General features: G+C 33.5%; 1 protein-coding gene across 6 annotated transcripts in view; it reads left to right on the forward strand.

Moving 5' to 3' along the window:
- PDS5A (PDS5 cohesin associated factor A) overlaps positions 1–25,277 on the forward strand; it is a 169,874-nt gene that overhangs the window by 64,829 nt on the left and 79,768 nt on the right. For all 6 annotated transcript variants that reach the window (XR_002825358.1, XR_002825359.1, XM_023738931.1 and 3 more), the window contains exons 6-15: positions 4,588–4,714; positions 6,684–6,764; positions 8,907–9,047; positions 13,756–13,871; positions 15,885–15,979; positions 17,393–17,538; positions 19,819–19,970; positions 21,188–21,301; positions 23,299–23,380; positions 24,831–24,879. Coding sequence is in view for 4 of the 6 variants with exons in the window: in XM_023738931.1 (XP_023594699.1) it covers positions 4,588–4,714; positions 6,684–6,764; positions 8,907–9,047; positions 13,756–13,871; positions 15,885–15,979; positions 17,393–17,538; positions 19,819–19,970; positions 21,188–21,301; positions 23,299–23,380; positions 24,831–24,879 (1,103 nt within the window). In the remaining 2 variants the exon portion in view is untranslated. The remainder of the gene's footprint in view (positions 1–4,587; positions 4,715–6,683; positions 6,765–8,906; positions 9,048–13,755; positions 13,872–15,884; positions 15,980–17,392; positions 17,539–19,818; positions 19,971–21,187; positions 21,302–23,298; positions 23,381–24,830; positions 24,880–25,277) is intronic.

The raw sequence follows: 25,277 nt of genomic DNA on the forward strand, positions 1-25,277 counted from the left end.
TGTGATGGTGCAACTGGGTCATGTGTCTTTCATCATTCAGCAGGCTAGCCTAGGCTTCTTCACATGCTGACTGAGTTTCAAAAGTAGCAAGAAAGGATAAGCCCTAATGCACAAGCACTTTCCAAGCCATTCCTCACTTCTTGTATGCTTAAACGTTTCATTGGCCAAAGCAAGACACATAGACAAGCTCAGGTTAAAGGGTTGGTTAAATAGACTCCATATTTTGATGAGAGGAGCAGCAAAGTCACATTGTAAAGAGGTGTCCATACAATGATAGGAAAAATTTGTGGCCATTGTTTTGCATTCTACCACATCTTTGTAATCTTTTCTTTTAAAATTATAATCACCAATAAAATTAAAAGCCAAACTCTTAAAATTGTTGTCATTCTGTCCCATTTGCGACCTTAACCCCACCTTTCCACTGTGCAATTACACATCTTTCCTCTCAAAATTACTTATATATAAACATACCTTTCTCTGATCCTATTAAAATTTTTGTTCCCTGAATCTTAAAGATCATCAGAGTTTATTGTTGACCTAATTATCTGATTAAAATAATTCACAATGAAGTATGAACAAACATATTTTCAAAAGAGGAGCTTACTATTTTGTATTTACCCCTACATTTTCCATTCGTAGTGTTTTTCATTCCCTTCAGTAGATATAAATTTCCGTTTGGTCCCATTTTTCTTCAGCTTGAAGGACTTCCTTTAACACTTCCTGTAGTTCAGTCTATTGATGATAGAATTCTTTCAGCTTTTGTATATCTGAAAAAGTCTTTATTTTCCCTTCGTTTTTGAAAATTATTTTCACAGAGTACAGAGTTCCAGGTTTAAAGTTTTTTTTTTCTTTCAGTACTTTTAAGGATGCTCCACTCCTTTTTTGACGTGCATTGTTTCTGACAAGAAGTTTTTGTCTTTTTTAATCTTTGTTCCTCTGTATGTAAATGTATCTTTTTTTTTCTCTAGCTGTTTTAAGATTTTCTCATTATCACTGGTTTTAAACAATTTGATTATGATGTACCCTGGTGGAGTTTTCTTGTTTCTTTTCCTTGGGGTTCATTAAGCTTGGATCTGTGAGTTTATAGTTTTCATCAACTTTGGAAATTTATCGGCAATTATTTCTTCAAATAAGAAATTTGAAGAAATTTTTTTTCTGTTCTGCCCTCTGCTTTCAGAGACTCCAGTTACACTTACATTAAACCACTTGGGATACCAGAGCAACCTTAGTCTAGGACTGATTTTGCCCCACAACAGAGGCAATACCCTTCTGATTGCTCTACCAGATGCCCTGTGAATTACGAGGTTTTCCACTCTGACTGGTGGGAACGTGCACTGTACCCTGACTTGTGTGAGCTTCAGAATTTATTTTCTCTGCTTCTTTCAGGTGGTTATTTTCCCAACCTTGAGTAATTTTTTCACAGGCATGTGCTGATCACTAAGTAGTTGAAGACTCAGGGATACTCTCTGCAGATCTCCAGAGCTTGCTCTGTGGGAAGCTCTCTTCTCTCTGGTATTCTGCCACGTGAGCTCTAGTCACCCCGGACTCTGCCAGGGTTCACCTCCCTGCACTGTGGCCTAGAATCTCTCACAAGGCAGTAAACTGCGGAAATGCCTCTCTCAGCAACATCTTCATGATATCCAGTGTCTGAAAACTGTTGTTCTGTATATTTTTTCTGGTTTTTACTTGTTTAGATAGAAAGATAAATCCTGTCCCTATTATTCCACCTTGGCTGGAAGTAGAAGTCTCAAGGAGCTTATTGATTTGTATTGGTGGAGTATGTGGAAATAATTTTTTTAATTTATCTTCTCTCCACTGCTTTCCTACTCCCAAAGTATATATGAATCTGAGAGCCAAATACTCTAGTCAGTGTTTTATGCATCAAGCTGAATATCTCTATTCTCCCACATTCACCTACTCATACATACATACAGCTATGTAAATAGCCCTGTACACTTTTGATCTTTAGTTAAATAAATAAGATATTTGGGAGAGGGTTTGCAAGAGGGGTGTCTACTAAAAGTTGTAGAAAACTATGTATCTGTCAAGGGTACCATTTTCCACAAACTTTTTTATTTTCATCTTTGTATTTTGCCGCTAAGTTTCCAACAAGTCTTTATTCACTATTTCATGCTAATTTTGTTTTAAAATTGTACATAAGAGATATACAAATGATACCAAAAATTTATTATAGTCTTTTAAAAATTGTTTTATTATGGTAAAAATGTATATAACAAAACATTTGTCAGTGCAGCATTTTTTTACATGTACAATTTAGTGACATTGGTTATGTTCATGTTGTGCAGCCATCACCACTGTTTACAAATTATTCTACTACCATTAAGAGAAACTCTTTGCCTTTCCCTCCTACCTTTTAAATTTTACTTTAATTTTGATTAAACTTCCCTCTGTATCTACAGTGGTGTTACTAAATTATATCTTTTTTTTGTCTCTGTATATATGTTTTGATAAATGTGGGAAATGGGCAGGTCAGGTCTTTAGTTACAGTGCAGTCAGAAAGAGAGAAGCCTAGATATTCTAGCAATTAAAACAGTTTTGTGGCCTTCCCTTTTTTTTTTTTTTTAAAGTATTTTATTGTGTTTTCAGTGGAGGTTTACACAGCAGTTTTGTTTCCCATTCAACAATTTCTACACAAATTGTTCAGTGATGTGGGCTGCCTTTTTAAGTAAGTTTGTATTAGCAGTAGGCATATTCGCTGAGGAGGCCTACAGTTGACTCACCAGGACTGAAAGGGATTCTTTGTCTTATCTTTTATACTTTGTTGATTTTTTCATTTGTTTGTTTGAAATTCTTTGAAAAATTCCTGGATGACATTTTCAGAACCTTCTAGTCATAAGTTTTGGTAAGCATTTTAGATCAAACTTTTTTTTAAAATTGTGTTTTAGGTGAAAGTTTACAACGTAAATCCGTTTCTCATTAAAAAATTTATACACAAGTTGTTTTCTGACATTGGTTGCAGTCCCCGCATTGTGTCAGCACTCTCCCCCTTTCTCTTTCCATCCCGGGTTCCCCGTGTCCATTCGTTCAGTTTTCCTGTTCCCTCCTGCCTTCTCGTCTTTGCTTTTGGGCAGGTGTTGCCCACTTGGTCTCATATACTTGATTGAACTAAGAAGCACGTTCCTCACGTGTGTTATTGTTTGTTTTATAGGCCTATCTAATCCTTGGCTGAAAGGTGGACTTCAGGAGTGGCTTCAATTCTGAGTTAGCAGGGGCCATAGTCTCGGGGGTTCCTCCAGTCTCTGTCAGACCAGTAAGTCTGGTCTTTTTTTCTGAATTTGAATTTTGTTCTACATTTTTCTCCTGCTCTGTCCAGAACTCTCTATTGTGATCCCTGTCACAGCAGTTGGTGGTGGCATCCAGGCAACGTATAGTTCTTCTGGGCTCAGGCTGGTGGAGGCTGTGGTTCATGTGATCCATTAGTCCTTTGGACTAGTATTTTCCTTGTGTCTTTGGTTTTCTTCATTATCCTTTGCTCCAAACATGATGGGACCAATAGATGTATTTTAGATGGCCACTTGCAAGCTTTTGAGACCACAGACACTACTCACAAAGTAGGATGTAGAACATTTTCTTTATGAACTTTGTAGTGCCAATTGACCTAGATGTCCCCTGAGACCATGGTCCCCAGCACTTGGCCCCAGTAACTCAGTCCCTCAAGGTGTTTGGAGGTGTCTAGGAAGCTTCTATGGCTTTGCCTTAGTCAAGTTGTGCTGACTTCCACTATATTGTATGTTATCTTTCACTTCACCAAAGTTAACACTTGTCTACTATCTAGTTAGTAATTTCCCATCCCTACTCCTACCCTCCCTCGCAACCATCAAAGATTGTTTTTTCTATGGGTAAACCTTTTCTTATTTTTTATAATAGTGGTCTCATACAATATTTGTCTGTTTGTGATAGACTTATTTCACTCAGCGTAATGCCGTCCAGATTTATCCATGTTGTAAGATGGTTCAAGGATTCATCATTGTTCTTTATTGTTGTGTAATATTCCATTCTATTTAGAGCAGACTTGTAAATTTTAGTATTGGTGAACTAAAACAACTAGTGGCAAAGATAAAACAAAAATTACTTGCGTTTGCTTAGGCTTTTTTTGCATTTCACTGTGGCTTTATCTTATTTTGGGGAATCCATGTAAGATATAAAAGGTAAAAAAATTGAAAAACTGTCTACCTTCATTACCTTGTACCTTTTTTATGTTGTTGTTTCCCTACTTTAAATTGTATCACCTTTTAAAATCTAGGACATATATAAGGAAAAGTGTTCTTTCTTTGAAGTTGACATTTTTGTTTGGCTGAATTTAACTCACTCTTAGAATACTAATTGGGTAGAGACCTGATTCATTTTTAAGATCTTTGTTTTATTAAAATACTTTACAACAATAAAGTACAGCTGCTATAATAGTCAACAAAGGGAGAAAATATACAGAGAAACCAAAACCCCCTTGCCATTATTGACACGGTTATTTTAAGTGAAAATCTTTTTACATCTGAGATTATTCTTTTAAACTGGGAAGCTTAATTTTCTTTTTGTAAATCTTTGAATTTTTTTTTCTTTTTATTTTAGCAATAGCCACAATAAGAAGGTACAAATGCACATGCTGGACTTGATGAGTTCTATCATCATGGAAGGTGATGGAGTTACTCAAGAATTATTGGACTCCATTCTTATTAACCTCATTCCTGCACATAAGGTCTGTAGAGAGTAAAGATTAATATTTAATGACAGCACTACACATATGAATGAATAATTGTGTTTTGACCATTTACCATCATACGTAATTGTTCCTACTATCACACGCCAGCCCCAAATATAGTAACACACATTAGTCTTGTAGCTATTACTGTTTTTAGAAAATATGTTAATTAACATATTGTTATATTGAGCCATATTTTCATAACGTTATATGCTTTCTGTTTTCATCTTCACCACTACTGTCTAACCTTGGAATTCTAAGAGGTTGGAGTATTGTTTCTCAGATTAGTTTTATTAGGAAAAGAAAATACATTTCCTTATATGTACATAGATGTGGAACATGAGGATTCAGAGTTCTTCTCAGAATCCATATTGTATATCTTTCTTAGGCATTTTCAGAAGAAGATTTAGGCAGAAGCAGAAGCTACACTGTTAATGTTAAGGTGGAAAGAATGATTCAGAGCTGTATCATTCGTCCCTATTTCCTTTTTCTCTTTCTCCCCGCCAGGTCTTCCTAAGAAATTGAAAAACTGACTCCCCACAAACTCCCCCACTTGGCTCTACTCAGGCCTACACTGTTTTCCATATTTGCCCTCCTATTCTTTTCCACTAATGATTCAGTGGCCTATTATGTTAGGTGAAATGTGTCTACTTAAACTTATTCACAGTAGGATGCGATTAGCTTTAAATTTTTCTCTTGACTCTAATTTTTTTTTTATTTTATTAATTCAGATGAATCTGTAGTTGGTAAAAGTTTTGATAGTATGTCAAAGCGGGGGAGTATATCTCAGGCAGAATGAGAGAGAAAAACTTTGAGAGGAATAAGAAGCGTATTTGGCATTTGTATTCTAGCTAGAAAGTATTTTTATGAGTGAGAAATACACCCTTTTGAAAATAGAAAAGTTACCTTAATTTTTAGCTAATCCTATCCTTTTGCCAATAGGATAAAAACCAAGGGTAGAGGTCAGGAAGCTACAGCTTGTGGACCAAATTTGACCCACTGCCTATTTATGTAAATAAAGTTTTATTGGAATGCAGCAGTGGTCATTTGTTTTCATTTTGTTTATGGTGCAGTCATACTGCAACAGCAGACTTCAATAGTTGCAGCAGAGACTTAATGTTTTAGGGTCCCAAAGCCTAAAATATTTACCACTTGGCCCATTAGAGAAGAAGTTTGCTGACTACTGGCCTGAAGTATAGGTTTTCTTAGCCTCCATTAATCATCTTTGTGAATGTAGCTTTTAACTTTTGTTGAATTATTTTCCACAGGTAAAAACCCGAGTGTAGGGTTATTAATTTGGGGAATACATCCCAGTTTGGTCCCAGACTTCAAAGTATAAAGATACTAATATGTATTATTCAAAACAAGAATTATTTTTCAATACGTTTTTTAAAAAATTGAATAGGCATCTTTTCTACAGTCCTTCTTAACCACTTCAATTTGTTAAAGTGCGTTAGGAATCTGGAGGACAGAGCATAGTGTTCAGTATTTCAAAAATACAGTTGATCAAAAACCCTTCTTTTATCTGTAACACTTCTCAAGTCTACTCTTCCTCAGACCACACATTGATCAGACAATGAAGTACTGAACATGTTGAGTTACACATGTGTGTGTTTGTTTAAGATACATACGTGTATTTGCCAGTTCAAATTGGTTGACAGATTATTGAACCAATAAGGCTTAGATCCATTTTCAGTTTAATAAACTTAGTATTGGGTTGCACTTGGGGTTTTGACTGTCTAATACATTTTAGTTTTGATTCATAGTTGTGTTCAATTTACAGCTTTGCGTTTAAGACCATTTGACTGGAAGATATTGGGTAAAATCATGAATGGGACCCAAGTTGAATTTTTTGCTTATTATTTTAATAGATTGAAAGACTACAGTGTTCTGATGGTGCTATCTCATAAATTTACTAATTAATTCATTTGTAACTTTGCATATTTTCATTCTTTTTTTTTTTCAGAACTTAAATAAGCAATCCTTTGACCTTGCAAAAGTCCTGCTAAAAAGGACAGTCCAGACTATTGAGGCATGCATTGCTAATGTATGTATTTCTGCCTATGTTTATAATTGTGTTATTCTTAATCTAGTAAACTATTTTGTTAGAATCTCTCATATATGGATTATTTAGCCTATCAACTTAATTTCCTCTATTCAGAGCAAATATGAAAGAAGTGATATGTGCAGATGTAACCAAAGTTAGAAAAATGCAACATGGCTTTAAAAGCCTTATTGGCATTGCTTTTAAATGACGCAAGATGGAGGATGTTACTTTATGAAAACCTTGCTACAACCCCTACTTCTTCTTCTACTACCTTTGTATTTATGTGTATGTTTTTATCTCCTGAATATGTTGATCTCTTTCACTTTCTGTCTTCATGTTCATCTTTAGGTCTCTGTGTGTGTGTTTAATTTTTCTGTGTGGGTCGATGGGGGGAGGGAGGAGTGTCTTTAATTTGTGCCTTTGTATTTCTCTTATTTTCTCCCTGGCATTTTTTTTTTTTGTCAGTTAGGTTTTGTATCATCTTCTTCTTCTCTTTGTCCTTTGAGTAAACATGTAATTGGTATTACAAAGAACAAAAAATTCTTCTTCCCCTTTAAATACTCTATTAGTAAATTCATCTTTTCATCTTCATGTCTTCGAGGCCATTCCACCGAAACCCTTCTGTTTCTTCCTCTTGAATACTTCTTGTGTAGTAATAAAAATGCCTTTTTTTTTTTTACTTCATTAAATAAAAGTTTATTCTGTTAATCTTTTTAGTAAAATGTCAATAATGTTGAACAAAAAAGGATTTGTAATTTTACTACCTTAATACAGCAGTTAATTTCATTTTTGCACGTTTGCTCACACTCATACCTGTTTTTTCATATAATGTATATAAAATTTTGTCTCATTGTTTTTTATATATTTTCCCATTGTCTTCATATTTATATCAATAGCTATAAATATTTCTTAGTGTTGATACATGCCCGTAATTTGACTGTTTCCCTACTGTCTTGCATGTAGGTTTCTTTTAGTGTTTTCCTCCATAAATCATCTTTGTGAATGTAGCTTTTAACTTTCGTTGAATTATTTTCCACAGATAAAAACCCAAGTGTAGCGTTATTAATTTAAATGGCATGAATTTTTAGTGTTATTTCTATTACCAAAATAACACTTACACATGGTAAAAAAAAATTTATTTTTCTAATAATACAGGAGAATATACAATGAAAATTGTCTGTCGTCAACCCCAAATACCCCAATCTCAGTCCTCAAAAATAACCATCACCAATAGTTTTTCATATATCCTTCTAGAAGTTCTGTGTGTATGTGTGTGTGTATGTCTGATTATTGAAAAAAAGTAGGGGGAGCATTCTGTACATAGTTCTTTCCTAAATTGCTTAAAAATATGTCTTTGACATCTTTCTGATTTAGCATATAGCTTCCTCATTTTATTCAAGATAAACATAGTAAATACGAGTATTTTCTGACTCTTAACATGTTGCTTTTCAAAATAAATACAGTGTAGTCCACCAGAAATGTACACTAGTATCAATCGCATACAACTGCTGGTTTACCATTAATTTTTCCCGCGTGTGTGTGCGCGGTGCGGGGGCAGGGAGTGTCTTTAATTCATGCTCTTGTATTTCCCTTATTTTTTTTTCTTTTAAATCAGTTAGGTTTTGTATCATCATCTTCTTCTCTTTGTCCTTTGTGTAAAAGTGTATTGACTTTCTCTTGGTATTACAAAAACAAAAAGCTCATCTTCCCCTTTAAATACTCTCTTTCTAAATTCATGGAAAAATTAGACATGAAAATCAAAAAGATTGGCTCTTACTTTTTTTTGCTACCAGGAAATTTCTTTATAATGAGCCCCATAAATGATCTAAATTTTTTTTTAATGAATGTTAAGATTCCTCGAAGTGTCAGCCTCATTTGAAACAAAGCTAACAACGCTCTTCTTTTACTTTTCTCTCTGTAACATTCATGACTTGATATTAATTTCCTTTGTATTTGGAGATTTATTCTTCTGCTGTTGAGGTGACCGTCCCATTATATATTAGTAATCAAAACACCTACCTTGCATCATCCCCCTCAGTTGTATATGCAGTGCCTGGTTTTATAATACTTTAAAAAATATATGTTTATAGAAAGCCTATGCAAGTTTTTTAATAAAATGTCTGTTTTTAATATCTCCTATAGTTTTTCAATCAAGTCCTGGTGCTGGGAAGGTCTTCAGTAAGTGATTTGTCAGAACATGTATTTGATCTGATTCAGGAACTTTTTGCTATAGATCCTCACTTATTATTATCTGTCATGCCGCAGCTTGAATTCAAACTGAAGGTAGGATTGACTAAAATTTTTAAACCCTTTAAACTTTAAGGTAAAAATGTGTATCACATAGTTTTTCTGACCATAAGAGAATAAAATGAGTTCTAATTTATTTTCTACTATGTAGTTAATTCTCATCTGAGAACTTACATTGCAAAATTGTGTTAACATACCCAGTTGTTAAACATCTGCTGAGAAACACAGTGACATAAATAATAGGTATGGAAAAAAAGTGTTATTCTAATACATGTTGGTATTAAATGATATTAGGTAGCTCTGTGTTAGGACATCAAAAGATTCTAAACTGAGGGCTCACAGGGTCTTGATTACAACTGTGAGAGCTTTTCATGGTATAGATCAAAGACACAAATTTTACTGTATGATGTGGGAATGCTTCTATGTTTTTATAGCTAACTAACAAGGAATTTATAACTCAAAATTAAAAACCTGATACTGTATTCCCCACCCCGGCTGAAGTACAAGAGCTAACGTTTTACGTTCAATACAGTACACTGTACTTTTTGAAAGACTTTTTTAGATCCAATATCTTCTTTTTAATTGTGCTTTAGGTGAAAGTTTACAGCTCAAGTTAATTTCTCAGACAAAAATTTGTACATAGTTATGTGACACTAGTTACAATCTGTGTAAGGTGACAGCATACTGCCCCTTTCCACCCCAGGTTTCCCATGTCCATCCAGCTAGTTCCTGTTCTTTCTGTCTTCTCATCCTGCCTCTGAACAGGAGCCGCCCATTTAGTCCCGTGTATCTGCTTGAACTAAGAAGCACACTCTTCACAAGTATTATTTTATGTTTTATAGTCCAGTCTGATCTTTGTCTGAAGAGTGGCCTTTAGGAATGATGTTAGTTCTGGGTTAACAGAGCATCTGGGGGCCATGTTTTCGTGGGTTCCTCCAGTCTTAGTCAGACCATTAAGTCTGATCTTTTCACAGAATATGAGTTCTGCACCACACTTTTCTCCTGCTCCGTCAGGAAGTCTCTGTTGTGTTTCCTGTCAGGGCAGTCATTGGTGGGTGGTAGCCGGGCACCATCTAGTTCTTCTGGTCTCACGCTGATGGAGTCTCTGGTTTATGTGGCCCTTTTGTCTATTGGGCTAATATTTTCCTTGTGTCTTTGGTGTTCTTCATGCTCCTTTGCTCCAGGTGGGTTGGGACCAATTGACGCATCTTAGATGGCCGCTCGCAAGCTTTTAAGACCGCAGATGCCACTCACCAAAGTGGGATGCAGAAAATTTTCAATACACTCTTATGTCAGTTGACCTAGATGTCCCCGGAAACCATGGTTATATCCAATATCTTATTTGATCTTTAAATCAAATTGTAGTATAATTGGGTCTAGCATTACAGTTTTGATTTTTGAGATGAAAAAACTTAAGATGAAGTATTTTGCCTAGTCACACAGTCAAAGCAAATGTGGGATTAGAACTCAGATTTTCAGATTCTTAAAACAAGTATAGATACTAAGAATTGTCCATATTGTCTTTATTAAATATGCATTTGTTATTTATGGTATAAAAGACACTGTACCCAGCTTCTAAGAAACCCTGGTTGTAGGGAAAATGTTGTATAGAAAACAAGTTTTGTGTGTGTGTTTTTTTTTGTTTTTTTTTTTTATACTGTTAAGTATTTATTTTAACAACAGCCTAAAGATGTCTGCATACCAAATTATTTCTGGGTATAAGGAATTAAAATATTGTCCCCCTAATTTAGTCATAGAGTCTGAACATGTAAAATCAAGCCTCTTAAACAGGACTGTCCTGATAAGATGGCAGAAGGGACTGGGAACTAGACTTTCAGGTTTCCTATTTATGGACTGTAAACTGAGGAAGCTAAGCTAGAGTGGCTATTTTACTTTATTCTTTTGCTATAGGTAAAAGCACAGGTTGCTAGCAGGTTGAATCCAGCCCAAAGTAGGCTTTATTTGACTAGTACAAAGATTTTCTCTGTTTTTTGCTAGTATCGAATGAATAAATGAATTTAAAAATCAGGAGATTTTGTTTAAAGATCCAGATATCCCATCTTTCTTTAAAAAAAACCAAAAAAAAAAAAACAGAAAATCTAGCAACATTGGATCCTTCTTTCTACATGGCAACAGAATGGCTGGAACTGAGTAGTAGCACCTTCTTAAATGAGTGTGAGCTTTCCAGTTTATCACAGTCCCCATGATACCTGTTCTTCTTCATTGATAGAATTTGATTTCATAGTCCTGGCCTTAAAGGCACATAAATAAGATTTTTTTCCCATAGGTTTTTAAAAATTCCTTGTTTAATTAACATGTGAGCACTATAGTCAACTATAGTTAGTAAATGCTGTAGCTGACTGTGTAGTCTCTTTTAGTATATATCAAACACAAGGCCATTGATTTTTATGTTTTTGTATGTTCTTAGGTAAATTCGCTTTTTAAAAAACTGTATAGTGAACTACTATTGTGTCTAAATAATAATAACGGACTATTTTGTTTATTGTCTTACAATATGGAGGTGCCATCACCTGTGTTCTTGTTTGCTTCTGGCTGCAACCCTAGCGTGTGCAGGTATTAGTTTTCTCATCACAAATGAAACAGATTCAGATTAGTTGAGGTACTATATATATAGTTTTAAAAAAAAAACCCGTTGCCATCGAGTCTATTCCAATTCATAGTGACCTTGGCTTCACCAAGATATGCCAAGCAAATGGCCTAGGAAGTTTTTATGGCTGTGGTGATTTTCTGTAGTTGTATCTCCGAACTAGTATGTGACCATATGTTTTTATAGTTCAGAGTTATTAGTTACAGTCGTTTGAGAACCATAAAAAGGTTTGAGAAATGCTTCTCAGTAACAAGACCACAGACTGCTATTCTTACGTGTGTAAGGTGGTTTGCTGGAGTTGTGTTACTTAGCAGCCTTGGCTGTAGTTATCAGGAAATTCACCATGTTTTGCATTTAAGATTGTTCTCTGCCCCCACCTTTTTTAATGGCTGACAGACAGAGAGACTGGCATTTATATTTATTCCTAAATTTAAAAACATTTTAGAACAGTCATATTTGTCTTAATCTAGTTGGAGTAAAAAGTAAGCCTCATAGAGCTCTGAATCAGTTACTTTGTAATTATAAACAATAATAGAATTAGTTACATTTTGTGTCTAGGATTGGTGAGAAATGAAAACTAGAGTGACTTTATTAAAGTTCTTTTAGAAAGTCATTAGTAAACTGCTTGTGCAGAATTTCTAATTTTTACCCACAATTAATTATTAAAAATATATATTTGTGTTTATAATTCAGACAGTATATTGTGTAATATCTTTAGTGGGATCATTTTCACTTTGGAATAGATTAATAATACAGTTGTAAATCAGAGACACCAAATGATTGTTGCACAAGAAAAACGTTAGCATTACTACAATCATATTCCAACCTCACTCAAGGAAGGTATTTTAAATTATAAAAAGGGGGGAGGCAAGTTCTCACTTAGCTCTTTATTTCAGTAGTTCAATATGTAGAAATGAGATGTCCCACCAGCATTTGAAATAATCACTAATCTATTACTTGCAAGTAATACAAAACTTCTACTCATTCCAGTGTTTGACTTTTAAGGAATGAATGTTCTTAAAAAATAAAATCATGTTGGCTGGTAAATTGGACTTATTAGAAGGCTGCACTACTCTGCATTGTTGTCACTTTGCTTGAGAAAAACTTTGTCTAAGAAAATTGTTTTTGTCATTCATAATTGTAAGTGTTAAAACTTGATACAGTTTTCATTTTTACATCTGTTTAATAAGTGTGACTGTTTTACTCACGCAGCCTCTATTTGTGGGAGTTAAAGCATACATAAGGAAGAGACAGTATTTCCATGATCTTTGTTTTGTATTTTAACTTTTTTTGTTTTTCTACACAGATTTTTTATTGGATTTCTTGTGTTGCTGTAGACACATTGTATTTGAACCCTTAAAAAAAAATAGCAATTGCTTTAAAGTATTGCGTTTATTTTCCTAGCGAATATATTATTTTTAAAACATTTCACACACCATATGGTTTCAAAATAATTTACATTACGACATGGTATCACTAGTGAAATTGTAACAGAAGTTTCATCGCATACGTTGGTTCAGGATGGGAAAATAGGGGGACCTTAACAAAAAACAGCTTTAAACTAAATTTTGCTTTTTTGTAGTGTTCAGTTCACCTAACCCTTTAGATCCTCTTAAGAATCTTGCTCTGCTGTTAAAATTAGTTTTCCTGAATCCTGGCATTCTTTAATGTTGTGTTCTCCAGTCACTAGGGAACACTTGATTAAAAGTGCACGTATCATAACCTTAAGTGATGTGTGTTGGCTTCTTTGGCATCTATGTGGCTTTTTATATCAGCGCTTAAATTACAGGATAGATTTCTTTAAAATAAAGCTTATTAGGGCAGGAATTACTTGCAGCTTTTTCCTTCACAGAATTTTTTACTAGGACTTAGAAAATGTTAGACTTGAATAATTGCCTTCTTATTTCTATAACATCTGTAACGAATGTGTAGATTGCAAACAAACTGTGAAGTAGGCATAACTTAGCAGTTGGGAGGGTGTAAGATAAGAGCAGAGAACCACATGATCTAACATAGAATCAAATCAATTTCTGTATAGTAGAAGAGAGTACATGATATAAAGTTCTCACCATTATAAGCAGAAATATGAAATTTGATAAATAACCTCAGGCTTCATTTATTCTTTTTTCTTCTTAGAGCAATGATGGAGAAGAGCGTTTAGCTGTTGTTCGACTTCTAGCTAAGTTGTTTGGTTCTAAAGATTCTGATTTGGCAACACAGAATCGTCCACTTTGGCAATGTTTTCTTGGACGGTAAGAGAACGTGTATTTCTATGAATTCTGACCTTTATGTTTTGGTGGCCAGTCAGTAGAGTTCACTTGGTTAAAACCACGCATCAAAACCCTAATTGATAGCTACTGGTTTCTATGGAATCTGTGTTGCTGTCTTTCTTGGAGAATAAACTGTAGGACAAATTTTTTAGACAGCTTGTTTTTGCCCATAGGACCCTTACCTTTTCTGTGCTAAAATAATGTCATTAAAATAAATATATGACATCTGAGGATGTTCTCAGTCTTCAGATTTTTAAATAAATCATGAGACTAAAGACATACTGGTCCAATTTTAAGAATCCATGGCATTTGTCTGTCTAGCAACTTATTTACTAGTGCTTGTCTTTGGGGTCTGTAGCTTATCTAATTGCATGATGTGTTTTTAACTACATTGATATAATTGTATGATTTTAAAATTGAAAATATCATTGCTCTTAACTCATAGTTTTTAATGTTTCTTCTCAAAACTTAGAATGATAATGTTGTTTTCAACTTGATGATAAGGTTTAAAAATCTATGAAATTTATTAAACTCTTCCTTGCCTCAATTTACCTATTTCCTTTGCTTCAAGAAGTGTTTGAAAATTATATTTTTACAATTAGTATTCTGGAGAACATTTGAGATTGACTATAGTGTAGCCAAACTGTTTCAGAAGTTGGCTCAAATTCTCTTAAAGTAAACTCATTATAGTAGTCTTTATGATTCTACTTTATATATTAAAACAACAAACAAATCTGAGGAATTTCTGACACTGACATAATGATATCTTAGCATTTACTGGCATTTACAGGCCATTTTGAAGCTCTTAAAAGGAATAAAAGCCAAATATTTAAATAATTAAATTCTATTCTGTAAGAAGTTAGTGTAGAGGGAATGAAACAACTAAACTTGTGCAGATACAGAGAAGGAATTCTCTGCCCCTTTGATTGACATCAGTATTTATAGTAAAAATTTTGAGTAAAAACTCAAGGCTCAGTTTTTCACCTGGGTTACTTGTAAAAAACTAAGTTGACCATATTAGGCTCCCTACATTCATCATTTTCCATTCACTGCTAACTCTAGTGTGTCTCTAGTTCCTAGAAATAGAAAATCACTATCAGTCTTTCTGTTCTTCATGTAATTTGTCTTAATTATAGCATTGCATTTTGATATTCTATAATATTACTTGATATTAATAATGTTGTTTCATATTTTTCCTTGCAGTTAGAAAACTGTAAATTCTAAATGAAAGATTTTATTAAAATAAGATGATTAGCTCAGTATAAGAAAGAGGCCATAGACATTAAGACCTTTACTAAATAACTTTAATATTTTATGAGACCACTTTAAAAATAAAAATATTCCCTGCTATATAAAGACTAATTTTTTATATTTCACAAATGTAATTTTAAAACATTGCACAATAATAAATTTAAATTTGAAAATTGCTCAGCTTATCTTTATTATATTCAGTTTTGAATTTATGTGTGGTGTTTTATATGCAGGTCTTTAAAAGAGCATTTTACTACAGGCTGGTCCTGGCCAATTCCAGCTTTTGTACTGTATGGCAAAAATGCACTCATGTTTTTTAACTTCTGGCTCCTCCTTTTATATATGGTTTGCTTCTCCTATCTTGCTCCCCAATATTTCCCTTTTATAAGCTTATTTTTGAAGCAGACTGTGTTTTGAATTTTTATTTTTTGTTTTGTAGCATACTTTTAAATGCTTGAATTTTTTGGCTCTAGAAATTTGATAGTTTGAATTGGAGGATGTATTTATATTGTTTCAGCATGGTAAACAAATTCTGTTTTTGAGAATTTGTGAAATTATGTATCTTTTCACTTGTTAGTACTATACTTTATATTCTTCCTTTAGAATTATTACCTATCGTTAGAATAATCAACAGATTATCTAATCAGTAACTTTTGATTATAAAAGCATTTATAATCCTCACAAGATATACCTTATTTGAAAAGAATTATCTGTTTAAAATTAATATTTAGCAATCTTTTATAGATTTAATGACATTCATGTTCCTGTGAGATTAGAAAGTGTGAAATTTGCCAGTCACTGCTTAATGAATCACCCAGATTTAGCAAAGGATCTCACAGGTAAGCTAGCTGGTTTCTTTTAAATTTTAGAGTAAGCACGTAAATATAGTTTAGATGTTGCCTGTAACCCAACTTCATTTTCTGAATAGGTTTTAACTCTGGCACACTTTTACGTCTGTATCAGTCATGGACTAGTAAATGATTTCATGTTTACACAACATCGAGTTTGGACACAAATTATTATTTCTATATGATAAATAAAGTAATATGCCTAGTAATAAAGGGAAAAGGTTATCTTCTTTACTAGAATTTCCTCTGATTCTTTGCTTGAACCCAGAGCATTTGAACCTACTTATTTGGTAGTAGAAAATGGCTTCCCTCAAAAGGTTACAAAAAAAAAAAAAAAACAGAGGAGATAACATTTTTTTGTTTTGATTTAGTTTGTATTGTGAGTTATATTGGAATTTTTTTTTAGAAGTTATAGAATGTTTAGATTTTATGTTGTCTGTCAGCTAACTTCCTCTAGTCATTTTTACTATTTTTTAAAAAATCTTTTACTTGTAACTGAAATTCTAAACTATGTAAATGAGACATACTGTGATTTGAATTTTCCAGGATAGTCCACGTAAAATACATTACCTGCAGCCCCGGGATTGCAAACAAGTTCCTTTCCTAAGTTTGTCTTTAAGTTGAATATATACAAAAGTTGGAAAAGTTGGGTACGATTCATATGTAACATCAGTTAGTCAAATATTTGTCTTAGTATATAGGATATTGTGTATCTTTCTATGCATAAAAAACATTAAGGAAACACTTCCAGATACACTTCCAAATACAGTAAAACATCTTTAACATAATAATAAAGTAATGATGTTTTGATGCACATCGCAAAGTAGCACCTGTTTGTTATTACGAACTATTATATGTTCCTTGAATTTTTAATATAATAGGCTTTATGAGGGTTGGTTCATAACTACGGGTCACAACCCAGGGACTGCCTTTATTTTACACAGCAATATTTTTGATGTAATGAAAAGATAAACCATCAATAGGTAAAATACCTCAGGAACATGTATGTCTATTTAGTACTGTCTGGCTGCACTTTTTTTACGTATTGTGGTTTTTGCCTTGAATACGGATTGTTTGTAAATCCAGTGCTCATAACATGGGGACTACCTGTATTTATTAAGATACGACAATGCACTGGTAAGTGGTGTGGTTTGGTTTATTTTATGATTACATAGTTACTGCTTACTCAAAAATAAAATGCACTAATAAGTGATGTGGTTTATTTTATGATTACATAGTGTACTGCTTACTTTTTTAAAAATAAAATGATTTTAATTCATGCCACATTTTAGCAAACATTGTATAGTAGGGACAAAAGCTTAAAAGCATTAGTCTTTTCCATTGTTTTGATTCATGACAAATTACATAGCTAACAGTTAGCTTAACTTTTCTCTGTTTTTACAGAATATTTGAAAGTTAGGTCACATGATCCAGAAGAAGCCATTCGACATGATGTTATTGTTACTATAATAACAGCTGCCAAAAGAGACCTTGCCTTAGTCAATGATCAGCTACTTGGCTTTGTAAGGGAAAGAACACTGGACAAACGGGTAAATCTGAGGAATTTTCTTACTTTATGTTTACTGTGTTTATTTACTGTGTCTATTGAGTGTTAATGTGTTTAAGTTGTTTGCTGGATAGCATAGAACTGATTTTCTGTTTAAAGTGTTTCTTTGTGGAAGTCAAATTAATAAATAGCTGATAATTTGTATATTTCCAGTGTACCATTCTCTTGATTGTCTTCATGAATAAATACGTTGAATTCTATAGTTTTTCAGATCGCAGACATGGGTTTCTCTTCTAGCTTTCCTTTATAAAAGAACAGCTAAATTAAATAAGTTTTGTTTTATCCTTTCACTTAATGGGTCAACTATATTTCTTACAGTTAGCATTTCTAAAAGTGACTGTCTTGTATAACTTAGCAAGGTCTGTCATTCACTGAACTAAAAGAATATCATACTAACTAAGAAAGTGATGTTTTCACATTGCTATGACAAGTTAAGGGCAGAAATGGTGGTTATGTGTTTACTTTTATTGTGCAATTTCTTGTGCAATTTGATGCAGCTAGAAATGTGAGTTGATGAGGAAAAGTGGTGCTAAGAACAGCAACAGCACTTGTTAAGGTATAGTCCAACCATAAGCAAGAGATAGACATGCAAGGCAGGCTGATTAGGTATGCTGCTTATTAACATCTTTAACAAAGGTAGCCTTGTAATATACTATTTATTTGAGGCATAGTTGAAAACCTGCTGTCCTCCAGAAACCAATGTGATTTAGCTATAATTTAGGGTAGAAAAGGAATTGTTCTTCGTTACGAAATATAGCAAGAAATAGTCTTTAAGTTCTTAATTTTAAAATAGTCATAGGGGACAGATATGTAAAGTGGACTCTGTTTAACTCATTCAACAAGTCAGTAATTCTAACTTGGAAGATTTTTTTCCCTTGGTTTTAATTTAAATGAGATGACACTCCATCTAGTGGTTTATTGGTAACCCCCCTCCTTTCCTCTCCTCCTTCCCCCTCAGTTTATGGTATTGCCATTTGTTTACTTTCCTCTTAGAAAAATTTCACTCCTACTTCTCTCAATGTTTGTTTCATTGTTTCAGGAAATCTCAAATAAATGAATCTTTCTGACTGAGACCACATGATGTGATCACAAGAGCATTCACTGGGCATTTTAGGACTTGGATTTTGGTCTAAATTAGATGAACTTGGGCGTGACCTTTTTGAAGTTTGTTTTCTCCTCTATAAAATGTGGGGACTAGACTTAATCTTAGATTTCATTGCTCAGATTTTTTGGTTTTATGTAAGAAATGTCAAAAGGCATCTGATATCTGCTATGTGGTAAGAGCAGTTTTTTCCACTAAGTTGCCTAAAAATGATAAAATGATCCAAAAAATTTATAAGGAGGTATTTACTTAAATAAATCAAATATAGATACTCTGATTTGGTATTAAGACAAATATCTTTTTTGATCATTGTTTTTCTTGCATTTTATTATGACAGCCCTCACTCTAGGGGTTAATGGTCTCCTTCCTCCTTACCACCTCCCACTAACTTTCTTTCCTTTCTTAGTAAAACCTTCCCAAGAGTCTTCCACTAATTAGCTGTGTGTGACTGAGTAAGTCATTACCATTATCTTCCAAGTTAAGAAGTTCACTTAACATGATCTCGAAGGTCCTTTCTAACTTTGTGATTTGAGAATTCTCGATTCCACAGTTTGTACTTTTTATTCTGATTTTTTAGCATCAAATGATAGGGGTTGTGTTTGTTGAATGAATTATACACTGTCTTTTACTTTTTAATCACTTTTAAAACTTGGCCAGAATTTTTTAGAGAGACTTGAATGAAATGTTCTGTAAAATTTACTGTTGCTTGACTTTGAGGGAAATAAAAAACTGATAAATCATTTAGAAGTGTTTGCACTGGGTAATTAATCTTCCTTCTCAATAGCAACAGATTTAAAATTGTTGATAAAGCAGTTTGTCTGCCTCTTATGAAAAAAACTATTATGCGAGTTTATATATGCACACATAAGACTGATTGTACATCCTAGTGAACCCATGGCAATTATTACAGATTAATATATGCAGTTTGAAATATAACTGTGTTACTTGCTAAAGCATATCAGTCTCAGTTTTGCCATGTTGAGTATGCCTTTCTAGGAAAATTAATTGGAAATTGTTTTATTTTCCATCTAAATTCTAATGGCTATTTCTTTGATGTCATCTAGTAAATCTCTCCTTTCTGTTGTATATTGATTAATCTTCCAGGTAATTTTCTTTAAAGTTTTAATGTCTGGCTCATCCAATAAACTTTATACTTTCTAGTGGCGAGTAAGAAAAGAGGCTATGATGGGTCTGGCTCAGCTTTATAAGAAATACTGTCTTCATGGTGAAGCAGGAAAGGAAGCTGCAGAAAAAGTCAGCTGGATAAAGGACAAACTTTTGCATATTTATTATCAGAATAGCATCGATGACAAGTGAGTCTAATATGTTGGTAGAATGGTTGAATGTAAAACTGCATTTAATTTTATAGAACTAATTCATTTCTGTTTAATTTGTAAATGTAATTTATTTCTAAGTTTTGAAATCACTTTCTGCTTATTTGTATATAGTGTGTTTAAATAATATTCTAATCAAGATTATGAAATAACATAATATAGTGAAATAGGTGTGGGCTTTGGAGTCAGATAGGCCTGAGACAAAACTCTGCCCTGTATTAGCTATGTGCTTTTGCACAGGGGACTGAACTTCTGTGAGCCTCAGTTTTATCTAAAAAGGAGAATGATAATGTTTTTCTAACAGGATTGTCATGTAGATTAATAAAAGAATGAATGTAAAGCTCCCTAGCCCAATGCCTGGCAACACAGCACTATTCGATAACTAATAGTTATTATTTTCCTTTTTGAAACATTATTAATCCCAGTAGAGAAATTACTATGTTGTTTTTATTTTCTGAATGTTACTTGTAGTTGTATATTGAATTGTACTAATGTTACTTGGTTTTTGTAAATTACTTTGCAATTTATTTTTGTTAGACTGATGACTTTGGCATCTGTGAATATGTATTTCATTGGTTAATGAAGAGCCTTGTGTTTTCTTATTCCAGTGATATTGAATGATAGATATAAGATTAGCTAGAAGGATATTCCAGTATTGGCAAGGAGTTTATACCATAGAGAGAAGAGCAGTCAGATATCCACAGGAAAAGCTGAAGTTTTGGGAAATGATACAAAGGGAGTTGCCCCTGTTTTTACTAAATGACAACATGGGAAAGAAGCTAAACTGTAATCAGAGAAAACTGATGTGTTTCTTGAGAATTAGCTATGCTTGGGATCATACCTTCGTATGTAGTGTTAACGAATTTGATACAGCTCTGGACTGCTGAAGAATAGATGAACAACCTAGCACCCTGTGTTTAGGAATAACATATAACCCTTCTGAAAGAAATGTTTCGTGCTGACAAATAAAAAAAATACAGCCACAAATTGCAACCGTAGCTCTAAGTTTAAAAATAACTATATTGAAAATATCTCAAGGAAGGGAACTGATCACATATTGGTCTTTTTCTCATACTTGCCCACATAGATATCACCACTGGTATGGTTACATTTTCATGAGATGGTAAAAATATAAAATGCCTATGGCTTTTAACAAATTAGATTATTATGTTATTTTTTTTTTTTTCCTTTCATAGGCTGTTGGTAGAGAAAATCTTTGCTCAGTATCTTGTCCCCCACAACCTGGAAACAGAAGAGAGAATGAAATGCTTATATTATTTATATGCTAGTTTGGATCCAAATGCTGTAAAGTAAGTTACTTTTTAAATGACTGTTTGGAGTATCTTCTAAAGAATTTACAAAATTTATAAAAATTTACAAAATTTACAAAAATTTACAAAATTTACAAAAAGCTAAGAAATTGTTTTTGATGGGGTTGTTGCTTCTTCTAATTGAATCAGTTACATCAAGTAAATATTTATAAGAGAAAAAAAATAAGATTTAAATTCAGGTCTGGTGAAAGTAAGAATACTCCTATATGCATAGGCAGGTTAGTCAACTATGTCAGAAATAACTGTTTCAGGGATTCTAGGAAGTCCCCATGTCAAAGTATCTTTTGTTTACCTGTTGACCAGTGTCTAAATTCCACTATTACAGCTTTATCCTTCTAGCTTAAGGTATTGGTTCTTTATCAGGAGAACATATCCAAATCACCTTTAAGTAGGATAACCATATAAGATTGTCCAAACCGGGATATTTTTTAGAGTGATAAGGGACACTATTAATAATTCTGCCAGAATAACTGGCATAAAATGAAACTGCCCCAGGCAAGCCAAGATGTGTGGTCAGACCACCTTAATAAGACTTTTAGAAAGTAAATGAGTCCTATCATTGAGAATTTTGATTCTTCTGGGTGTTAGGACCTCAGCCATTGTGTGTGTGTATGTGTTTGTGTAACTTTTAATTTTCACATAATTTCAAATTTACAGAAAAATTGCAAAAATAGTGAAAGCATTGCCATATCCCTTTTACCCAGATATAGGTTTAACCACTTGCTTTATCATTTGCATATACTGTATGTATCTCTGTATACACATTTTCTTGTAAAGTATTTGAGAGTAATTTGCGGACATTGGATCCCTTTACCCCTAAATACTTCAGAATATTCCCTAGGAACAAGGCTATTCTCTTACATAACCATAACTAGAGTACGTTAACAAAATCAACAAATTTAACATTGATGTAATATTACTATCTAATCCAAGTTCATATTCAGATTTATTGTTCAAGTAATGTCCTTTATGGGAATTCTTTTTCCCAGTCTAAGATTACACATTGCGTTTAGTTGTCATGTGTCTTCAGTCTCCTTTAATCTGGAATCATTCCTCAGTCTTCCTTTGTCTTTTACGACTTCGACAATTTTTTGGAAGAGTATTGCATAGGCCAGTTATTTTGTAGAATGTTCCTCAATTTTGTTTCATCCATTATTAGGTTGGGATTTTGCATTTTTGGCAGAAATTCCTCAGAGGTAATGTGTCCTCAGTGCATCATAGCAGGCGTTATTCATCATCATTTAAAAGCTTTGCAAGTGGCTCCTAATGATCACTCCCATGTCGCAAGCCCCTAGCCCTAGGTTTTGATGTCCATTTATATTTCAGAATATTGGGAAAGAGCACTCAGAGTAATTTCCCAGGGGTGTGCTGGGCACCTGGAAGTATGGAGGGGGTTTGTGAGAGATGTTGAGAAGAAAATCTGCTTTCATGGAGAGAAGAGTTTAGAGTACACATATTCAGTTTAAACTTGACATCTTGAATCTACATTATTTCTAAGAAATTTTTTTTCAATAATTTATAGCCCTTCATAAAAGGGCCTCCATTATCTGATTCTTGTCTGTGGTAGGTTTCAGCTTCCTTATGCTCACCACTCATACCCTGTGCTCCAAACGTTTACATTTTCTTCAGTTTTCCTGTATGTGCCGTATACTTTGATGACATTTTATCTCTCATTGTATCAGAACGCTCCAGTTACTTCTGCTTAGAATGTCTTTCAATCTTTTTATTTACCCAGAAGGTCCTATTCATCCTTCTAAACTTCTCGAATATCTTCTTTCATAAGTAGCTTTGTATTTACCATTTTATGCTAACCTGTCTCAAATGGTAATAAATAAATTTTCTGGTACTTAAAATTTTAGGAATGTAGAAGAATGGTGTATATAAGACTCTTATACAGCCAGAAAGGCACTAAAGTTGAATACTTAACAGTATTGGTATATAAGGTATTTTTTCCATGTTTATAACTTTATTTACAGAGCTCTTAATGAAATGTGGAAGTGTCAGAACATGCTTAGGAGTCATGTACGAGAACTGTTGGATTTGCACAAGCAGCCTACAGTAGGTTTATGATTTGTTTAAATTCATAGTTTATTATAGTGAATGTTCAATGTTTCTGTAGTTCTGTATATTGAAACAAGTGAAGAGTACCTCAGGTGTTGATCTTCCTAAATGTTAAATATAATTCCTATAGTTATTCAGAGTAACTTTCCATCTAACAAACTTTATTTTCTGATATGGTAAAAGAAACATTGTTTTCTGGTTTTTTCAAGTTTTTAGACACTAGAGTTTATACCTAGTTTATTAATTTTAAATAATTCAAATTAATCCTTAAGATAAAATTATATTAGACATCATATTTTTCACTCCATGATCTTTGTCCTTCAGTGTAGAGTCAATGTCATACTGGGTTTCAATTGTATAAATATGTCAGTGTCAAATTAACAAGGAAGTTCTGCCCTAAGTTTGCTGGAAGGTGAGGGAAGAAATCTGAGTAATTCTCTCAATATACTATAAGTGTATTCACTATAACATGTATTCATTACCAGGGGGGAACAGACAGATCCCTAAAGGGCCCACGGACAATAGAACAGGAGTTAGCAAGCTCTTTTGTAACGGATGAAACCAAACCCATGCCACTGAGTTGGTTCAACTCCTACGACCCTGTAGGACAGAGTAGAACTGCCCCATAGGGTTTCCAAGGCTGTAATCTTTACAGAAACAGACTGCCACAACTTTCTCCTGCAGAGCGGCTGGTGAGTGTGAACCAACCACCGACCTTTCAGTTAACAGCCAAACGCTTAACCACTGCGCCACCAGGGCTCCTGTTGTTAAGGACCACATATTAAATATTTTAGGCTTTGTGGATCATGCAGTCGTTGGTCAACAACTCAACTCTATTGTGTGAAAGCAGACATAGACCATACGTAAAAATGGGTAGTCAGTGGGACTGTAGTTTACCAACTCCTGATCCAAACTACTTAAATTTGATACAAATTAAAACAAATAATAAGGGACTACTTCATTGCAATGGAAGAAAGAAAAGTGCTATTTGAAGGGGAGGTTATCTGAGGACATTTAAATAATGGGCCAAAATAGCTAAAGCAACTGTATTACAGAAGAAAATTTTCTACTCTTCACATTTTAAATTAATTATCTATGGTGTGTAATTTTGAATTATATTTGATAATTGTTTGAATTATTTTCTGTCAGTCTTCTATCTTCTGGCAAGATAGCTTTCCTGTGAATATTAGATACTCTTTAAATTTTTTATACCTTCCTGCTAACATCACCTTCTTTTCTTTTATTTGTCTTAATTTAATAGTTGTTGCAGCTCCACGATTTCTTTGCTATTAACTTTGTATGTAGATATGATAAGCCATTGTCCAGTGAATAGATTGTGATAAATTATTATTTACTTTATGAAAAATGTTGAATAATGAGTGTCAATTATTCTTACAGAAATTTCTTAGCACATATAACTGCTCTTTTTTTTTTTTTTTAATTTCAGTCAGAGGCTAACTGTTCTGCCATGTTTGGAAAACTGATGACCATAGCAAGTGAGTATGTTTATTCACTCAGTAGAAGTATATTAAACATCAAAAGCAGAAAAAAATTTACAACAGAGGACTATCGGCTTAATACTAAGAGAAAGTAATCCTTACCTTAATAGTTTTATTTCTAAGAACCAGCTAGGCTAATTTTCTTTCAGTGACTCAGCATTATTTTTAAGACTACTTGTTTTAGTTTATTTTATTTATTTTTTCCCATACAAAAATGTATACATACATTGTTATGTGACTCTAATTGCTCTCCCCATACTGTGACAGCATGCTCCTCCTTTCCCTGATTCCCCCCCATGTCCCTTCAACCAGCTCCTAACCCTCTCTGCATTCCCATCTCACCTCTGGACAGAAGCTGCCCGTTTAGTCTCTTGTATCTACTTGAGCTAAGAGGC

The sequence above is a fragment of the Trichechus manatus genome, unplaced genomic scaffold (assembly GCF_000243295.1).
Source record: "Trichechus manatus latirostris isolate Lorelei unplaced genomic scaffold, TriManLat1.0 scaffold00126, whole genome shotgun sequence".
Lineage (NCBI taxonomy): Eukaryota > Metazoa > Chordata > Mammalia > Sirenia > Trichechidae > Trichechus > Trichechus manatus.